This window comes from Erinaceus europaeus, chromosome 1 (genome assembly GCF_950295315.1).
Source record: "Erinaceus europaeus chromosome 1, mEriEur2.1, whole genome shotgun sequence".
Classification (NCBI taxonomy): domain Eukaryota; kingdom Metazoa; phylum Chordata; class Mammalia; order Eulipotyphla; family Erinaceidae; genus Erinaceus; species Erinaceus europaeus.
Window position 1 is genome coordinate 28,624,450 of NC_080162.1, and position 20,002 is coordinate 28,644,451.

General features: G+C 37.8%; 1 protein-coding gene across 1 annotated transcript in view; it reads right to left on the reverse strand.

Moving 5' to 3' along the window:
* LRMDA (leucine rich melanocyte differentiation associated) overlaps positions 1-20,002 on the reverse strand; it is a 1,384,659-nt gene that overhangs the window by 209,190 nt on the left and 1,155,467 nt on the right. The window contains exon 6 of the mRNA XM_060171730.1: positions 14,905-14,989. Coding sequence (XP_060027713.1) covers positions 14,905-14,989 — 85 coding nt within the window. The remainder of the gene's footprint in view (positions 1-14,904; positions 14,990-20,002) is intronic.

Sequence of the window (20,002 nt, forward strand, 5' to 3'; positions counted from 1 at the left end):
AAAAAAATAAAATCCAATAGCACACTCTTCAGAAAGCCCTCTATCCAACAAATCCATGGTTATTGGAAAAATAATAGTCCTTTCCTCCAACCAAAAATTTCATTAGAATGGATAAAGGAGCAAAGCAGTAAATATTAATGGCTAGAAGAGGGAAGCTGGAGGACAGCTTGCTGAACTGAGCAGGTGTTCACCACACTCAATTTCAATCCATTCGCAGCCAACAACGTCATTGTTTGGCCTTCTTACGCTTACCGACAGGCCATTTTTCATGATTTTACCATTTCTGGCCAAATGAAAACTTTTTAATTAAATGTACCACATGATTCCAGATGTTTGTTTATTTGTTCCCAAAGGTTATAAAATCTCTACATGAGAAAAGATCTGGGGGAGGAGTAAAGTTTTCCACAAGCAACAGGAAAACATGATTTGGAAGAACTGGGACAGGGAAGTTAATGTTAGGCTAAAATCTGAGCAGAACAATCTACACCAAACTCATCAGCCTAGCTCCTCTTCCAGGAACTCGAGATTAAAGTAAAACAAACTGGGCACCTAGTACTTTTTTCAAACAATGCAATTCATTTTTGAGCCAGAGACTTGAATGAAAATAAATACATGTGGTTGCTTTGCCTGCTTAATGTATGCTTGTTGTGATAAACTTCACAGCATCAACCCAGTAGTTTTCCACTGGACAGAACAAGGTTAATGCTTGAATGGTAGGAGTGAATCTAGCAAGGCAAGCTATGGGGCATAGGCAGGGACAACAGCTTCCTACACACCATGCCAGCTTCCTCTCAGCCTTCTGTTTGCCAGTACCCCTATTACTATATATAATCAATTATTAAGTTAGTTTATTGCATTTGCTACAGAATGTTTCTCATAAGCCTCCCCCAAGCATGTCAGAGACTCCAAACCTTGGTCATCAAACACTAGATTATTTTACCAATATCCTATCTGACACTAGGTTCTAAATTTTGGTTTCAGACGCCAATTTCAGGAACACTTTGAATAACATATGGAGGAAAAGCACTTATTATTCCTTTTCTCTGATTCCTGAGCCAAGGATAACCTGCAACCAAACCACCAACAACTCTAAAAACAATTCATAATGGCCATGAGGTCCTCTTTATATCACCCCTACTTCTGCTTCACTGGCAGTGTCCTGGCCCCAGCTGTCTTCCCATCTGTTCCCAAGTTGTTTCCTAAATTACCTTTGCTGGAAACCTGCTCTTTGGAAGCAGGAAAATCTGCAGCCACATAGACTAGTATCAAGAAACAAAAATCAACCTGACACCAAGTTGTAGATGCAGTTCCATCCTGAACTCCACCAGAGGACAACCTCACCAATGTGTCCCAGAACCTCACCTCTCCAGAACCCTACCCCACTAGGGAAAGATAAAAATAGTCTGGGGGTATTAATTGCCCTTCCAATGCCCATGTCCAGCAGAAAATCAATAGCAGAAGCCAGAACTCCCACCTTCTGTACCCCAAAAGTAATATTGGTCTATACTCCCAGAGAGGGAGAAATATTGGGAGAAGATGACTGAAGGACTCTGAAACACAGATCCATCAGGACTCAAAGGAAGAAGAAGAAAGGAAAGATTCAGAAGAAGTAATAGATATAGCTGTGACTTAAAATGGAAGACAGGACCATATAAAAATTATTAAGCTCACATGCTATGACACGCAAGGACCCAGACAAGGATCCCAGTTCCAGCCCCACAGGAGTTGAAGTGTGTCTGCAGGTGTCTCTTTATCTTTCCTTCCCCTCTCAATTTCTCTCTGTCCTATTAAAAAACTGAAAAAAAAAAAAAAAAAAAGGTCACAGGAGCAGTGGATTTGTAGTGCAGACACTGAAGCCAGTATTAACCCTGGAGGCAAAAAAAAAAAGATAGATAGATAGAGATAGAGAGAGAGATAGATGACAAATAGACAGGCAAATAGATGATAGATAGTTACAGTGATGATAATCAACCCATATTTGTGACCTTGGGGGAATCACTGCAGTTTCCAATGGAGGGAATGGGGACACAGAACTCTGGTGATAGGAATGGTATGGAATCACACTCTGCTATTTTCTAATTCTGTAAGTCACTGGTAATAAAAAAAAAATGAAATTAAAAGTTCCTAACACTGGAATGAAGTTCCTCCAGTGCTATTCCACAGTGACCTGATCAAATTTGGACTCATTTCTTTCCAATTCCCTGAGTGCTTCTTACAGACAGAACAATTTAGAACTCATGATTAAATCAGTTGTAGACCTTTGGACTTATTCTAGATCTGTCATAACATGAGACAACCTCATGTACATAGCCTCACTTCTCATTTTTTTTTAAACTGAATTCCCTTTCTGTCAGTTCTATAGATTTTATGCATGTTCTTCATTTATTTCCTGTTTGTCTATCATCTACCTATACCTTACCTGTTTTCAAAGGTTAGCACCATTGTCTTCCAAATAGCTACTCCAGACTATTCCAGACTTTACTGATCCCTATATTTTTGTAGGTTTTTTGCATTTTGAACACATATTTTTAATTTTTTTTAAATTATCTTTATTTATTATATAGAGTTAGAATTTGAGAGGGAAGAGGGTGATAGACAGAGAAACAGACACCTGCATCCCTGCTTACCACTCACAAAGCCTTCCCTCTGCAAGCGAGGACTGGGGGCTTGAACCCAGGTCCTTACACATTGTAACATGTGCATTCAACCAGGTGTGCCATCACCTGGCTCTGAGCATATATATTTATTAGTGATTTACAATATTAAAAGATAATAGGAATATAATTCCACACCACATCCACCACCAAATTTCTGTGTCCCAAGCCCTCCTGATTCCTATGTTTTTCTAAACACTCATAGTACTTACAACACATTCCAGCTAAGGAAACTACTGATTCTATAATATACAAAATGTTGTTTGGCAATGCTTTAGTTTTAGTATCACCTCAGTCAAATCACAAATTTAATGATCTTTATTCTGAATTGTCCACAAAACCTAACAGTTGCTTCAATGCAGTAAAACTGAATAAAGATATGTTTGGAGGAGTTCTTTAATAATACTCAGAGCAATACATATCATTTCAGGAGTGATTTTGACCATGTCTCAGTTCTTCCCTTGTAATGGAATCGATTAAACACACACACACACACACACACACACACACACACACACACACAAATTAGGGCAGAATTTCCAACTTGCCAATCCTAGGTCCTTCATTTTTTCCCCCATATTTATTTATTTATTTATTTATTTTCCCTTTTGTTGCACCTGTTTTTTTATTGTTGTTGTAATTATTATTGTTGTTGATGTCATCATTGTTAGATAGGACAGAGAGAAATGGAGAGAGGAGGGAAGACAGAGAGAGGGAGAGAAAGACAGACAGCTGCAGACCTGCTTCACTGCCTATGTAGTGACTCTCTTGGAGTTGGGGAGCCAGGGGCTCCAACCGGGATCCTTCTGCCGGTCCTTGTGCTTTTCACCATCTGTGCTTAACCCACTGCGCTACCACCCAACTCCCAATTCTTCATTTTTTAAAGATAGATGGACATGTTATTACCAACATATTTTAAAATCTGTATGGTCTCTTAAGGACCACTCATCCTACAGAAATATTAATTACTGTTGAGGTGCACAGCAGATGAGTCTATTTTTCCTTTCCTTGCTTTCCCTTTAGAAAAGAAGAACTAAATGAGAAGCCTCTCTGTGTCTATAAGCACACAATTCTAACCAAAGAGTAGAAATAGAGCAATCTTGGGGACTGCAAATGAAAAATCATCCTTGGAGGGAAAGGATAGGAAATGGACCCCTACAGATTTCAAATGCTTAAAGGAGGTTGCTTAAAGCTCTTGGCTATCATCCATGCCAGTCTTGGTAATAGTCTAGCAGATTCATCTATCTTCAGATTCCACTTGGCTTGCTCTTCCATCACTGCCACCTTCCCAGACAGTGAGCGCACACATGCACATCTATCTATATATATGCGGAAGTTTTAATCTGCACTACCCTCCATTCCAATTCACCCAGCCCTGCTCAGTGCAAAGTGAAGCTATTGACCCTGCAAAGCAGCAAGGAGATGAATTTGATGACCCAGACTAGAGTTTTTAAACCACTTCAGCAAGGTCTAGAATCAAAGGAAAGTACAATTTATTCAGCACTTAGTAAAGTCCTTTTACTTGAGATCAGAGAGCTCACACAGAAAATAGACTCCCACTGCCATGCAGATAAAATAAACCTGTCAACTACTACTGTCAAATCACTAGTCACCTCGATTAAATAAAGGAAACTTTAGCATCTCTCAGCATCTGAGAATTCTACCAAGATTATAAACTCATAAAGGCATTATGAAGGCAAGAAAACTAAAGTAATAGGTTCAGTTGAAAATGTCATCAGAGGAAAGCATTTTACATAATTATAAAAATGCTAATAATAGCTCCGTATAAGGAACCAACACTCTCTTCCCCCATACAGTCAGGGTGAAGCCATGGCATGGAGTCTGAAAGAGGGGAGCCTGTGTTACCCATTTACGTGGCAGAATCTGTAGAAGACGTGTCCTTTTCAGCAGGGAGACCTTCCTTTTGCCAACTGTCAATTGCCAGTGTATCCTCCTTTTTCTTTTTTAAACTCTTTTTGCCCCTCCCCCACCCAAATGCACACATTGACACAGTTTTAATGGGGAAACTTGGATCTGACATGATTCTATAAGCCTTCAATGAATAAGTGATATTTCTTAAGAAATCATCTGATGGTTATCACCTTTGAAAGTATAAGTATTTTGGAAGACAGAAAGTAACAAATAAGCAAGCAGTCTTATTCACAGGACTTGATCTTATAGGGAAACCCCACTGACTAAGGCTATATAAAAATCAGATTGTTTTATATTTTACATGGTTGGTGAAAACTAGCAAATAAACTATTAAGAATAATAAATTGACCTTCTTCACCTCCTCTTGCATGTAATTTGAAGGAGTCATGCTAATTGAGATTAGCCTGAAAGAAAAAGGATGAATATGGAATGTTCTCACTCATAGAAGTTGAGAAATAAGAACAGAAAGGGGAAACACAAAGTAGAACTGGGACTGGGTTTGGTGTATTGCACCAAAGCAAAGAACTCTGGGGTAGTGGTGTGTGTGTGTGGGGGGTCTTTCAGGTCTTGGTACATGTTTGTGGAGGAAGAATGAGGCTAGGGTGAGAGTGTTTTGCAGAAAACTGATAAATGTTACGCTTGTACCAATAACTGTATTTATTGTAAACCATTAATACCCCCACAATAATTCTTTTTAAAATGCTTAGAGACCAGATCATTAGACATTTCCTACAAAGAAATTTTTTATGGATATTTTCTTGAATTATATTTTTGTGGGTAGGGGAGACAGCGTAATGATTAGGCAAAAGAATTTCATGACTGAGGCTCTGAGGTCTCAGGTTCAATGCTCTGCACCATATTAAGCCAGAGTTGAGCAGTGTTCTAGTCTCATTCTTTCTCTCTCTCTTTCCCCCTCCCTTCTCTCTCCTCCCTCTTTCTCTCCCCCCCATATCTCTCCTTAAAATAAATAAAATATTTAAAAATTCAAATATAAAACTACAGTCAATAGGCAAAGGATTCATTAATGCTGAGCAACAATGCACTGTTTCCATTGAGTTTTTGTTATTATTCTGTGTATATTTTGTTTATAATGATCACATCTACTTAGCCTTTACATTCCCTGTGAGTTGACATGGAAAGATGGTAGGAATATTAAAATATATATATTTTTTAATTGACTGAGACAGATTGTCTCCAAATTCCAGAAATGTAAAACAAATTGTGATGAACAGTTTGTTTATCAAGCAGTCCCTTCTAGAGCCCTCCTGAATGTATTTTGCTTGCTAGCATGCAGTTTTCTGGCAACATATCCCACCTCAAACTTCATTGTCTGCATTTCATATCTTCATACACATCCATTTCATTTTCCTCTTATGTATTTCACTTAGGTTTATTTAGATAATTGAAGCAATATGCTCTGTATTTATGGCTTCTGTGAAAATATATTTTATGATATTTCAGGCTAAAACTTTTAAAAATAATAAAAAATACCAGCAGTTTTTCTTTCTGTCCTTTTCTTCTTTTTTAGATGGCAAACATTGAGCTGTTTCAGAGAGATATATAGAAAAATCAATCGCTAAGCATAAAGTGCAACTCCCATTAAGGAAACTGCACATGATAACTAATTATGATAAGTTGCTATGTAAATTACTCTGTGACAGTTCCAGCAATCAATTTCAAACACAAATAGGCCAAGTTCCTGTTTAAAGAAGAGAAAGAAGACCTAACAACTGTGTCAACAAAAGAACAACAATACTGCCCTGATAGTAGAAGTAGGATGGCTACTATCTCAAAAAAAAAAAAAAAAAAAAATCATAGTAGATTTTCACTTGGTTTCTTTCTTTCATGTATTTATGTTCATCAAGTCAATATGGTTTTCTAACTAGGGAATATCTTTAAGACTGTATAAGTATCAGAAAAAAATACTTCAGGGATGCTCACTGGGACTGAGTTTGCAACCAAAATTGAATAGGAACCTCCCCATATTAGCAGTACATGATTTAAGATTGAACAGTTAAGTGACAGTCTATCTGAAATACTGTCATTCTCTCTCAAAGTCATCTCTGTAGCTCAGAGGAGGAACTGGAAATCTAGAATTCCCTTGGTATATGGATCTAGGCTATATATAGTTGGTCAAAGAGTGACACTAGACTATGATCTGGAAATCAAGAGAGTAGGAAAGGCAATGGGTAGAACAGAACTAATATTTAAAGCAGTTGCCAAAGTGAAAATCTTGAGTCACATTCTTTCAGCACTACTCTATCACTAATCCGGGCTAAAGACTAAGAAAGTCAATAGGGAATTCCCAGGTGTTCTAGAGAAAGTTCAGTCTCTTGAGAATTAAAAGTCTCAGTGCAGAGGTCAAGTTTGAGTGGTGTCTTAACTATTCGTACAAACCTGCCATACTGTATAATAAAACCCTTCCCAATTTGAATACACAATGTGTCTTCTATTTTCTTTGTCTAAACTCAGACTGATAAAACCAATAGACCATTTCCCTCTATAATTTCTTTTATTTCTCTGTTCCTAAATATGAAATTTAAAATAAAGCATGTGTGTGTGTGTGTGGGGGGTGGGGTGGGTAGAAGGGTAGTAACATGGGCAATTTGTTTGACAGAAATAGGCAAGGACATTTTAACTGTCTTTGGAAATTTATCTCTTGCAGTGGACATATCTAGGTCATGCTTTCCCCTATACTTTTGTTCTTCTTCTCTCCAACACAGTATCACAGTCCTACCTCTACTTGCTCTACTTGCCCTGTCTGAACTTCAAATATCAGGGCAGAGGTGACCTGGCAATCAAAGGTAGCAATCTTTGACGTTTTTCCCTTACCTCTGTCACTTAGCGACTCAGTTCCCCATAGAAATTATTGTGTCTCCTTCTTGTTAGATAGAATTATTACTTACCTTTATTCTCAGGCTTGTCTAGAGAATAGCATTGTTTATGTTCTAGATAGGAATATTTTCTCTAAGAGACACTACACTCTCTATAAATGCAAATCCTTCTTCTAAAAACTACGAGATAGAGTAGTGATGTCTGTAATCCAGAGTATCACATGGGCTTGTCATGTGCTGAAAGTGAAATTTCTCCAATAAATATTGCAATTTTTCTCTTAACATGAATATAAACATGTAAAGAGCATGCAAATAATATACAAACAACATGTAAACTGCCACCAGCAAGTGACTGAGGTTGATAACACACCACTTAGTGACCCCACTTGCCTCAGACTCCAAAAATATGCTTGATGTAGAGTAAAGTGTCAAGTCCATCGTTCTGAAACCACGTAGTTTTTACACCTTACATCTTACTCAGTGTCCTGTCCCTTCTCAGAGAACTGCTATTCTAGCAAACTAATTTCATTATTTTCTTCAATTTATCCTATTCCCTCCCTAGCACCACAGTAACAAAGTTTAAAAATCATGTTAAAATAGTTATGTAGGTAGAATTTGCCTTATGTTGCTAAATGATTTCTGGCAATGAATCAATAAGTAAGACTCCCTTTCATGATTATCTGGATTTCTGAAGTAGCAGAATAGAGATCTGAGGTCCACAATGCTAGTCTTTATCTGTAGCACGTTATCATGCCTAAAGGAAAATGGATCTCCTTCCTAGGATATAATCAGCTTAATGGAGGTGTCTAAGTTATTGAGTTTCCCCTTAACTTCTATCATTCAGCATTTACTGTATAAATATGTACTGAACATCAGTTAAGTAGGAGGTCCTCTGTCAAGCACCATAACACAGTAGTTAGCAAGCTGATAAATCTAGGTCATTTATATACAGCTGGTAATCTGTCTGAAATGTTTTCAGGAAGACTGTCCTACAGTAGGGTAAACTGACCTAGTATAATGGTATAGGGTAGCATCAGAAGAGACCTCCTTGGAATTACGATAATTTAACTGATACATAGAGAATGAGTAGGAGTCAGAGAGGTGAAGGAAAAGAAAGGTTCTCAGGGCTGGGTGGTGGCACATCTGGTTGAGCACACATGTTACAATGTGCAAGGACCCGGGTTGAAGCACCCAGTCCCCACCTGCAGGGGGAAAGCTTCACAAGTGGTGAAGCAATGCTGCAGGTGTTTCTCTGTCTTACTCCCTCTCTATCTCCTCCTTCCTCTTGATTTCTGGTTGTTTCTATCCAATAAATAAAGATAGTAAAAAAAAAATTTAAAAAGACTTTTTTAAAAAAAGAAATGTAATATTATAAATTATCCTTCAAATAGCCTTTATTGATTAGACATTTAACATATGTATATACCTGGCTTGTCAATACAAAGAGTAGAAACAATTATACAAAGGAGATTAAAAACAAATTGTAAACATCTCAGGAAGGAGGAAAAAAATGCACATAAGATCAGAAAAGAGAAGCCCAGGAGGTGGCACCAGCGCTAAGGTCTAGACTTTAAACATGAGAGTCTGAGTTCAATCTCAGCACTATATCTGCCAGAATTGGTCTCTGGCCTTTTTCCCTCCTACACTCTATCTTTTATAGAATCAGTCTTTTTATGGGCTGGCAAAATAAGTCACTTAGCTATTGTCTGCTTGTGGGACCCAGCTTTGATCCCAGCCCCCATTGCATTAAAAAAAGTTTCCATACAGTGGTTTCTCTTTCCCTCCCTCCCTCTTTCCTTCTCTCCCACCTTCCTCCTCTCCCTCCTTTTTTCTCTTTCTTTATCTGAAAAAGGCATTCCAGAGTGGGGAATTCAAGGAGACAGTAAATAAATAAGTAAATAAATGTTTTATAAAATGTTCAGCAAAGGGAGCCAGATGGCGCAGCGGGTTAAGGGCACATGGCACAAAGCTCAAGGACCATTACAAGGATCCCGGTTTGAGTTCCCGGCTCCCCACCTGCAGTGGAGTCACTTCACAGGTAGTGCAACAGGTCTGCATGTGTCTTTCTTCTCTCCCATCTCTGTCTTCCCCTCCTCTATTTCTCTCTGTCCTATCCAACATCAACAACAGCAATAACAACAATGATAAACAACAAGGGCAACCAAAGGGGGAAAAAAAAATAAAAACTAAAGTTTCTTTAAAAAAAGTTCAGAAGGTTAAGCGCAGGTGGCGCAAAGCACAAGGACCGGCTAAGGATCCCGGTTCGAACCCCGGCTCCCCACCTGCAGGGGAGTCGCTTCAGAGGTGGTGAAGCAGGTCTGCAGGTGTCTGTCTTTCTCTCCTCCTCTCTGTCTTCCCCTCCTCTCTCCATTTCTCTCTGTCCTATCCAACAACGACAACAACAATAATAACTACAACAATAAAACAACAAGGACAACAAGAGAATAAAGAAATAAAATAAATATTTTTAAAAAATGCTTTAAAAAAAAGTTCAGAAAATACTTCATAGAAGATGTAGAAAGTAAGGTTTATTACCATCTCTGTGATGTATGTATTATCTCTCAGTCATAGATAAAACAGTCTTCTGATTATTATTCTGCGTTCAGACTTACTTTGCATTTGAATGTACAGTCCTTGGTACATGAATGTTGAGTCTGTCATACTCAACACTGGAAGTTATATAAAAGGACAAGTAAAGGAGAAAACGGCATGTTTAGGAAAACAGCAATTTGCACATGAACTTCTGCCCACCTGTTTGTGTAGTTGTTGGTGCGGAATGAAAAGAAATTGGGTACTGGATGGATCGAAATTCATGTGCAAATAGAGCTTCTAGGAAGAATTTTATGTACCAGGTTTCAGGCATCGTGGAGGATTTAGTTTGGGAAAGAATATGTTTTGTCTGGACAGCATGGAAGTGCCTCTCTGTTTTCATGAAGGTATTAACAAACAATGCCTAATGATTTGCTAACTTATATGATCCGGGATGTATTATGATTTCTTGAACTGAAATATATAACAAGCAATAAGGAACTAAGTATTTTTATCCTGCATGTTGAAAAAAGATGACTTTGCCCATATGTCATCATATCATTCATGTTGAACTGAAATACACGAATTTCATATTTTTGCTATAAAGATAAAAACCAGTAATAACTCAAGCTTAATGGCCTTCTTTGGCTCCGTTTTTACTGGCCTTCTCATGATCATAGACCCAAAGAACTGACCACTGTTGTATAGTATAAACTTACACTTTTATTATTATCTTTTTTATTGTCACCAGAGTTATCACTGGGGCTCAGGGCTGGCACTACGAATTCATTACTCCCAGCAGCCACCCCCCCCAAAAGCCCGCTATTTTACTGAACAGGACAGTGAGAAATTAAGAGGGGTTGGGGGAGACAGTGAGGAAGAGAGACACCTGCAGACCTGCTACAGCACTCCTAAAGCATCTGCCCAGCAAGAAGGGAAGAGGGTGGTTCAAACTCAGTCCTTGAAGGTGTACATTAAAGGTGCAGAAATAGTCCTGAGTAAAACTGAAATATCTATAGTTGGTTCCTTTTTGATAAACTTGTACTATTGATATTGGGTTCTGATGTCATCCAACAGAAACTATTTTTCACTCTTACTCCCTTAGGCATTTTGCATACTCCAAATATTACTTAAAATACGTATGAAACATACTTCAGGTTTTTATTTTTCAGGGTTCAGATTTCTTATTTTCTTGCTATGATAGTAGTTGATCTATGTCCTGATACTGATGGTTATCATTCACTTTATCCTGTTGTGAAATCTCAATTTCTTACACCTGCTTTCCCAACCTAGGTCCTCTCCTCCATCATACGCCATGACTCCAGTGTTCATTCCTCTTGATTCTTCTCTCCTTTCCCTGAGCCCTTTGCTTTGGTGCAATATACTATACATCCTGTGCTTTCTGTCTTGACTTATAGCCTCCATAAGTAAATACTCAGATTCAAATCTGGAACTTTTAAGAGTATGTGGCTTATGCACATATTATCCTTTAGGAAGACAGCAAATAATGTAACACTGACTACTGGATCCACTGTCTTTTGTTGGCTACAAGATGGAATGGAATTTTTAAATGGTTTAAATTGCAAAGAGCACACTAGATTGTTTAAGAGAACAAATGATGTTTAAAACAATGGAATAGAAAAATATGCATAAGACAGGGCCATTAAGTCTCCACATTCTTTTGTTTTAAATTCTCTCTTAAGTAGCACCCCTAAGGGAAGTTCAGCAGATTTACAGCTGCAATGTCAGCAGGTCAAGAAACCATTCATTTGCATCAGGTGTCAAATTTGGCTGTAGCCTGGAGCTATAGCATCCATTGACACCTATACATGTAGGAGAAGTTATGTGTTTCTGCTGATTCTGCAGAATAATTAGACCAGGGTTACATGACAGAATAATACAAGCCTGGAAAATACAAGGCTGGTATGCTGAGATATCTTCTCTGGGTCTTCCCCAACCATACCCAGTGCAAGTTTTACTTTGTTTTCCCTTACCATCATCCTTTGTTCTTAAGCACCACCTATGAGTAAGATCATTTGGTACACTGGTCTTTCTCTTTCTGACTTTTCTCACTTAACATGATACCTTCAAATTCTGATCAGATATTGCAGAGGAGATGGCCTCATCATTTTTAACAACTGTATAATATGCTATTATATATCATGCCTGTCTTAGCCATTCATCTGCTATTGGGTATCTGGGTTGCTTCCAACTTTGGAAGATTACAAAAAGTACTGTTATGAATATGTGCCAAAGTCTTTTTGATAGGTGTCTCTATTTTCCCTGGGTATATTCTCAGGTAAGGGGTTGCTGGGTCATGAGGAAGTTCCATTTCTAGTGCTCTGTTGAATCTCCAGTCTATTTTCCACAGACGTTGGACCAGTTAACATTCCCACCAACACTGTAGGAAAGTTCCTTTTCCTCCACAGCCTCTCCAACAGTTGGCATTTCTGTCTTTTCTAATGTGTGAGATTTTTGTAGGTGTGAAGTGGCATCTCACTATTGTTTTTTTATTTGCATTTTCCTGATCATCAGTGACCTTGAGCATTTTTCATTTATCTGTTAGACCTTTGAATCTCTTCTTAGGAGAAGACTCTGTCCATGTCTCCTCCCCTCAATTTTTCAGTGGGGTTGTTTGTTCTTTTATTGTTCAGTTTGGTGAGTTCTGTGTGCTTTTTGGTGATTAACCATTTGTTCAGTGTACAGCACATAAAGGCCTTCTCCCACCTCATGGGAAGTCTGTTATGGTGATGATTCCTTTTGTTATCCAGAAGCTTTTCAGTTTGATGTAGTTCCATTGGTTTATTTCTGCTTTTGTTTCCCTTGCAAATGAGTTTGAATCAGCAAAGATGTATCTAAATCTTACCTAGAAGAGAGTTTCTTTCTAAATAGGTGTTGGTTTTTGTCCTAATATCTAAACTTTTGATCCACTTGGTGTTTACTTTTGTATATGTTGAAATGCAGTGGTCCAGTTACATTCTTCTGCCCATTTCAACCCAATTTCCTCAACACCATTTGTTGAACAAGCTCCTGTTACTGATGATTATCATTTAACTAATCACTTTTTCCTGTTGTGAAATTTCAACTTCGTGGCCCCATCAATTTTTATAACTAAACCTGAGGGGGCTAAAGCAATAGTTCCTTTGCAGTGTATTCAACTTGTTATAGAGTAAAATTGCCCTTACTGAAATCTAGACACCACAGAGTAAATTCATAAGGAGATGATGCTACAGTTAATTTGTAATCCTTTCTAGATATACTATTCAATGCCTGGGATTGCAAAAATGATTCTCACAGGGACAGCCTCTAAAGCTTCATAGGGACATTCAGTGAAAGAGACCTGCTCAATTCCTTACCTACCCTACTGTTAGTAAGACTGATTCTCACAGAATTGACAATGAAACAAATCACAACTGAACCATAGTTGAGCCAAGCTATATTTACATGTGGAAAATGGGACAAATGCTAGTTTTACTTTTACTATGCCCAGACATTAAACTGGCAACAAAGAACCAAGTCACAGACATCTGGAATCCTGAAATATTCTGAATCATTTCCTGCTGAATCTAAGTGTACCATTTGCCAGAACCCACATGTCTTCTTAGAGGGCCAACTCCACCATTTCCTGAGTAGCTAGCTCTACAACTTTTGCTTCCACCAACTCCTCTTGTAGTGTAACTGCTATGAAGAAACTGCAACAATTCTTACCTTATCCAATACCTCCTGCAGGTACAAGGTAGCACAGCAATAGAGATCAGGACATGCAGCCATGAGGTCCCAAATTCAATCCCTCACACTTCATATGCCTGAGTAATACTCTGGTTCCTTTCTCTCTCCTTATCTCTCACTAACACATCTTTTAAAAAAATCTACTTAGCATTTCAATTATTTATTACTAGAGAGAGATTGAGAAAGAAAGAGAGAGAGTTAAGAGTTGGTCTACTTTCTCGTAGTGCGTAGGATTAAATCTAGGACCTCAGAGCCTCAGGCATGAAAGTCTTTAGCATAATCATTATGCTGTCTTTCAGTACTCATTAACAAACTTTTAAAATTATTTACAGTTTCCTGCTTGAGGAAAATATCTTTAAACTGTTTGACAAAGCCCTTAATTGAAGTCTGTTCTTAAATACTTGTTTGCAAGGTCAAGTCACAATTAGGAAACATGGCTATAATCATCACCAGGATAAAATGAAATAAATACATTATTTATTTTAGACATTCCTGTCTAAAATAAAGTTTTAAGGATCAGAAAATTCAGGAGGAAATGGATTACTCTGATTCTTTACAATGCTGCCAAGAAAAGTGAAATTCCCTCGAGTTCATTCATTTTGAAATTATAGATTTGAGGCTGGGTGTTGGTACACCTGGTTAAGTGCACATGATACAATGCACCTTACCCAGGTTCAAGCCCTCGGTCCACACCTTCAGGAGAAAAGCTTAGCAAGTGGTGAAGCAGTGTTCCAGGTGTCTCTGTCTCTCTCCCTCTCTATTCCCCCCCTTCCCTTTTGATTTCTGGCTGTCTCTATCCAACAAATAAATAAAGATAATAAAACAAGAGAAAGGAGAAATTATAGATTTCAACTACTATACTTCCAAACATACTTTCACAAATATTATTGAGTTTCCCAATTTCTCTCCATTTCTTTTTTTTCCCCCCTCTGGAGGTAATGATATACTTAGTAAAAAAATTAAGTACTATAATCTCATACTAAAAGAATAAAATCACAAAATTACATTTTACCTTGGATTTATTTGCCTTCACTAGACTTCTAGTAAATTCTGATTAATATGAGTTTAAAATCACCAGGTTTGACAGGTATGGTTTTCTCATCAAGGAATTGAAAAGCACTGTGTTCCTTCAGAAGTGCCAAAGCAACAATTATAAGTCCAGAGCTCTGCATAGCAAAGTACCTCTGCCTGAAACCACTGAGAGAAATAAAAAGCTGAGTTCCTACCTCGGTGACTAGTGAGCTCCCTGGAAGCAGAAGGCAGGGGTGTGTAGCGTAGCTCAGGAGAAGCAGCAACACTGTCACTGGAAGCCTGTGTGATAAAAGTAAATAACATGAAACAATGTACCTAACATGTCTCCTTGGTATATGGGCTTGGAGAAAATAGAACTTACCAAAGACACTTTTATTTTATTTTTATTTTTTGTCACCAAGGTTATTCCAGGGACTTGGTACCTGTACAACTCCACCATTTCTGGTGGGAATTTTTTTTGTTTTGTTTTTTTGGTTTTGACTGATAGAGCTTTAAAGAGTGAGAGAGAAATGAGGGGCTCCTGCGTCATAGCGCCACCTCTGATGATGCTTCCATCCTGTCCTGGTGAATAGGAGACTTGAATCTGGGTCCTCACACATGGTAACTTGTGTGGTCTGCCTGGTGAGCTACCACTCAGACCTACCAAGACTCTTTTTAGAAAGTAAAAGTTGTGTTGAGATAAAATTCTGGCAAATGAAAAGTAGAACACAAACTTTTGAGTGGCTTCTTTACAGGTATGAAAGGACTCTGAGACAAGGGCAAAAAGCCGAAAGGAGGAGGAGATTTAAAAAACAAATGAAGGCAGGAAATGTTTGCAGACATATATTTTTTGTCTTCTTCAAGTAATTCTCACATATTAAATGCCTATTGTGAGTATATTTCTGTGGAAACCAGTGAAGAAGCTGAGCTCTTTCCCCAGGGTCGACAGAAATAAAATAGGCTTGGTTTATATGGTTCCAGCAGCTTGGAGATAGAGAGATGATAGATTCAGCACCGTGAAGCAAGCATATTCAAAGGATATAAACTGTTACAGATCTTGCAATTTGGGTTCTAAGTTTAAAAATAAATTTCAGAAAGCAGTCACAGTTTGGAACATAATGATTCTATCTTTGCCAAAGGAAAAAAATATGAGTTATATCTATGTGGATGATTTTTAGGAAGCCAATAGGTGGCTCATCCAGTAAAAGCACAATTTACCATGCATGAGGACTCAGGTCTGAAGTCCCCACCACCACATGGGAACCTGTTGGGAAGAAACTTAAGGAATGATGGAACAATAATGTGGTGGCTTCTCTCTTTCTTTCTCTTTCCTATCTAGAAAATAGAAAGGAGAGAGAGAGGGAGAGAGGGACAGAGGGCAAGAGGGGGAGAGGGAGAGAGGGGTAGAGGGGGGAAAGGGAGAGAGGGAGAAGGAGAGAGAGAGAAGGAGAGAGAAAGAGGGAGAGAGGGAGAGGGAGAGAGGGAGAGGGAGAGAGGGAGAGAGGGAGAGAGGGAGAGGGAGAGGGAGAGAGAGAGAGAGAGAGAGAGAGAGACCTATGAGATCTGAGGAGCCGAGAGAGAGACCTATGAGATCTGAGGAGCCATGCAGGCACAGAACCCTAGCAACAGTCTTAGTGGTAGAAGGAAAGAAAGGACTTATTGTATACAAAGAGCTCTTTTAACATCAAACTATATATAAAGTGACACAAACTCCTAATTTTCTCTTTCCTAACCATACATCAGCGGGAAGCTAAGGCAGGAAGAAAAGGACTATGACTGAAGATTTGGTTGTCCTTCAGAATTGATGACTACTGTGCCACATTTAGACTGTAGCTGAATATAAGAAGTATCACCATTGCAACTGTTACAGATACTTTTGAATCAAGTACTACCTTTTTTTAATATATAAAAAAAAGATTATCTGCTAGGATCAAAATCCTCAGCTTACAACCTTTCCAGGCTTCATGGAAAAGTAAATTTCATTAATATATACATATATGCTGCAAGGAGCAGAGTTTTTCTCCAAAGAGATTGTCAACATTACAGGAATCAAAACCAAGCAGGAGATTAGACCTACTAGCTAGAAAAATCCTTTAAATCCCATTTCTGACATTTGAGATGTTTGATTAAGTGGCTTTCAGTTGGAGACTTATAGAAAGAGTTCTGAGTGGAGCAAAATCAGAAATTCTGTCCCTAAGGTAGAGACAGATTTCAAGTAGCATATACTCAAACTCCAAGGGAAATATATGGTGTTTGAACCTTGATCCAAAGGTATTGGGTCCAAGCTGATTAAAGTTCAGTAACCATGAAAATGTTTTTAAAAGAAAGAGTTGTTACCTATTTAGGATGCTCCAAGCATATAAAAGAATCATAAATTAAAATTCAGCTATGAGAATCATAATATATCTCCATTGACACTGAGAGTCTTGAATAATATCTATACAGTTAGTGAGATACAATAACAATATTTTGAATACAGTGTCTGTGTAACAATTAAGGCAGGTCCTAAGTGGACGAAGGAGAGCACTGTTTTCCCATAGATCTACCATACTTCCAAACCATAGGAGACTGCAGATTTTCTCTGTTAATATTTCTGTCCCACCACATTGCTGAAAAAGCCCAAAATTTACTTATGAGTTTAAGGTTGCTATACTGTGTTATTTCTTAGTACTTTTAATCTGTATTTGGTTGTTGACAATTTGATGACAGCTTTTCCTAAAATTACTAGAAGAAACTCTACCTTTCAGCAAATACCTCTGACTGGGCAAAGCATTAATTTTATAACCAAGAATAAAAATAGCTGTTTTTATTTCCAATTGTAGTCAAGACAAAAAAATAGTGTGGCTTGAGTTCTATTTTTTAGTCATCATTCTATGCCTAGCATTTAATTACTTTTCTGCTCAATGCCCACTTATAAACTAAAATCATGGAAAATAATCCAGGAATAGAATGATTTTGCAAAGTATGCCTGTGAATAGGACTTACATAGATATATGTTTAGGAAAACTATTATAAATCAGCATTAACTATATGGCTTTTGACTTACTTTATATCAAAATGAAGTGATTTTTAGATAGTACTCACTTTTTCTGAAAAAAAATCATGGAAACAAGATTCATAAAGGCAATATTATCATATGAAAAGAATGGACAATATAGTCTTAAATCTGCCACTACTTGTTCATTAGTATAGAATTCCCTTTAAAACTGAAGCAACACGCCCATAGTGTGCCAGGTATGATAGAAGCATAAATGAAAATGTTCAAATAAAAAATGAATTTAACGGACAGATAAAAAATAAGAAGAGAAAACTCTGAGTAAACTGGAATCTTCAGAATGACAAATGCTCTCAAATCTCTGGGTCCTTAGCAAGTGTTGTAATGCTCTGTGTCAAAGAATTATAATTTCAAACTTTATTTTTTATTATTTTTTCCCTCCAGGGTTATTTCTGGGCTCGGTGCCTGCACCATGAATCCACCGCTCCTGGAGGCCATTTTTCCCCCTTTTTGTTGCCCTAGTTGTTGCAGCCTCGTTGCGGTTATTATCGCCATTGTTGACTTGCTTTGTTGTTGGATAGGACAGAGAGAAATGGAGAGAGGAGGGGAAGACAGAGAGAGAGGGGGAGAGAAAGATAGACACCTGCATACCTGCTTCACCTCCCGTGAAGCGACTCCACTGCAGGTGGGGAGCCCGGGGCTCGAAACAGGATCCTTACACCGGTCCCTGCACTTTGCGCCACGTGCGCTTAACCCACTGTGCCACCGCCCGACCCCCTCAAACTTTATTTTTTAAATCATTCCTGTTTGGAAACATCTGTAACATAATAAAATGTTAGAATTGAGAATAAAGAGTATCACTACATAAATGAAAGTAAAATAAAAATATGCAAAAATGAATGTCAAACTGCTGAAGAAGAACAACTGAGTGGGCAAGAAGGAAGATCGTCAAATTTACAAGTATGATAACACAAATTGAAACAAGTACCCCTGGTATTGGTGCATGATAGCGGAGGAGGTCCTAAGCTGGGGGTTAGAGTGTTTTGCAGAAAACTGAGAAATTTTACATATGTATCAACTATACTTACTGACTTCTGTTAAACCATTAATCATCCCAACAAAAAATAAAAATCCCCTTAATAAGAATAAATCTAGGGTCGAGTGGTAGCTTAGCGGGTTAAGCACACATGGAGCAAAGAGCAAGGATCGGCATAAGAATCCAGGTTCAAGCCCTGGCTCCCCACCTGCAGGGAAGTCGCTTCACAGGCGGTGAAGCAAGTCTGCAGGTGTCTTTCTCTCCCCCACTCTGTCTTCCCTTCCTCTTTCCATTTCTCTCTTTCCTATCCAATAACGATGATATCAACAACAACAATAACTACAATAACAAAATAACAAGGGCAACAAAAGGGAAAATAAATAATTTTTTTAAGTTTTTTAAAAAAGAATAAATCAATTACAATATACACAACTTTCCTAGCATCTATGCTGAGATGTTTCACAATAATAAGTAGCAGCAAGAATGCAGAGAAATAAAGTTATTATCCTCTTAAACCTTTAAGTATGAATTATATCAATTACACATTTGAGAATTTTTACTCCACTCTATAAGGTAGAAAATAATATAATGTTATTGCAGCATTACTTAAAACAAAACAAAAAAAAATACAAATGTCCATCAGGGAAAATAAAAACAAAATGTAGCATATTATTCCTTCATGTATGCTACATGAAGGAATAATACTTAGCATTGGAAAGCAATAAATCTAACATATATCGCTATTTGAAAAGGTGTAAATAAGAGTGAAAATGAAAATGAGAGATATAATATATACATATTATTTTATTTACTTTTGCTTTTTTATCTTTATTAGATAAAGACAGCCAGAAATTGAGAAGAAAGAGGGAGGCAGAGAGGGACTGAGACAGAGAGACACCTGCCACATTTCTTCACAACTTGCAAAGCATTCCCCTGTAGGTGGGTACCAGGGACTTGAACCTGGGTCTTTGCACATAGTAACATGTGCACTCAATCAGGTGCATCACTACCTACCCCCCTAATATATATATATATATTACAAATTATCTAGTTCTTAATCTCAATGTGCATGGAAACATAAAAATTATAAATCATAAATTTGTGGAAGTGTTTGCCTCTGCCAAGGGCTAGCTAATAGAACCAGGGCTAATGGGATAATGAAGAATTCCATTTTATTTAGAGGCATGACATACAGCAAATATGTCAAGAAAACACAAATCCTATACATTAGTTGTGTTCATTATAAGACTTCTCTACAGTTTTTGTTTTTAATTTATGATAG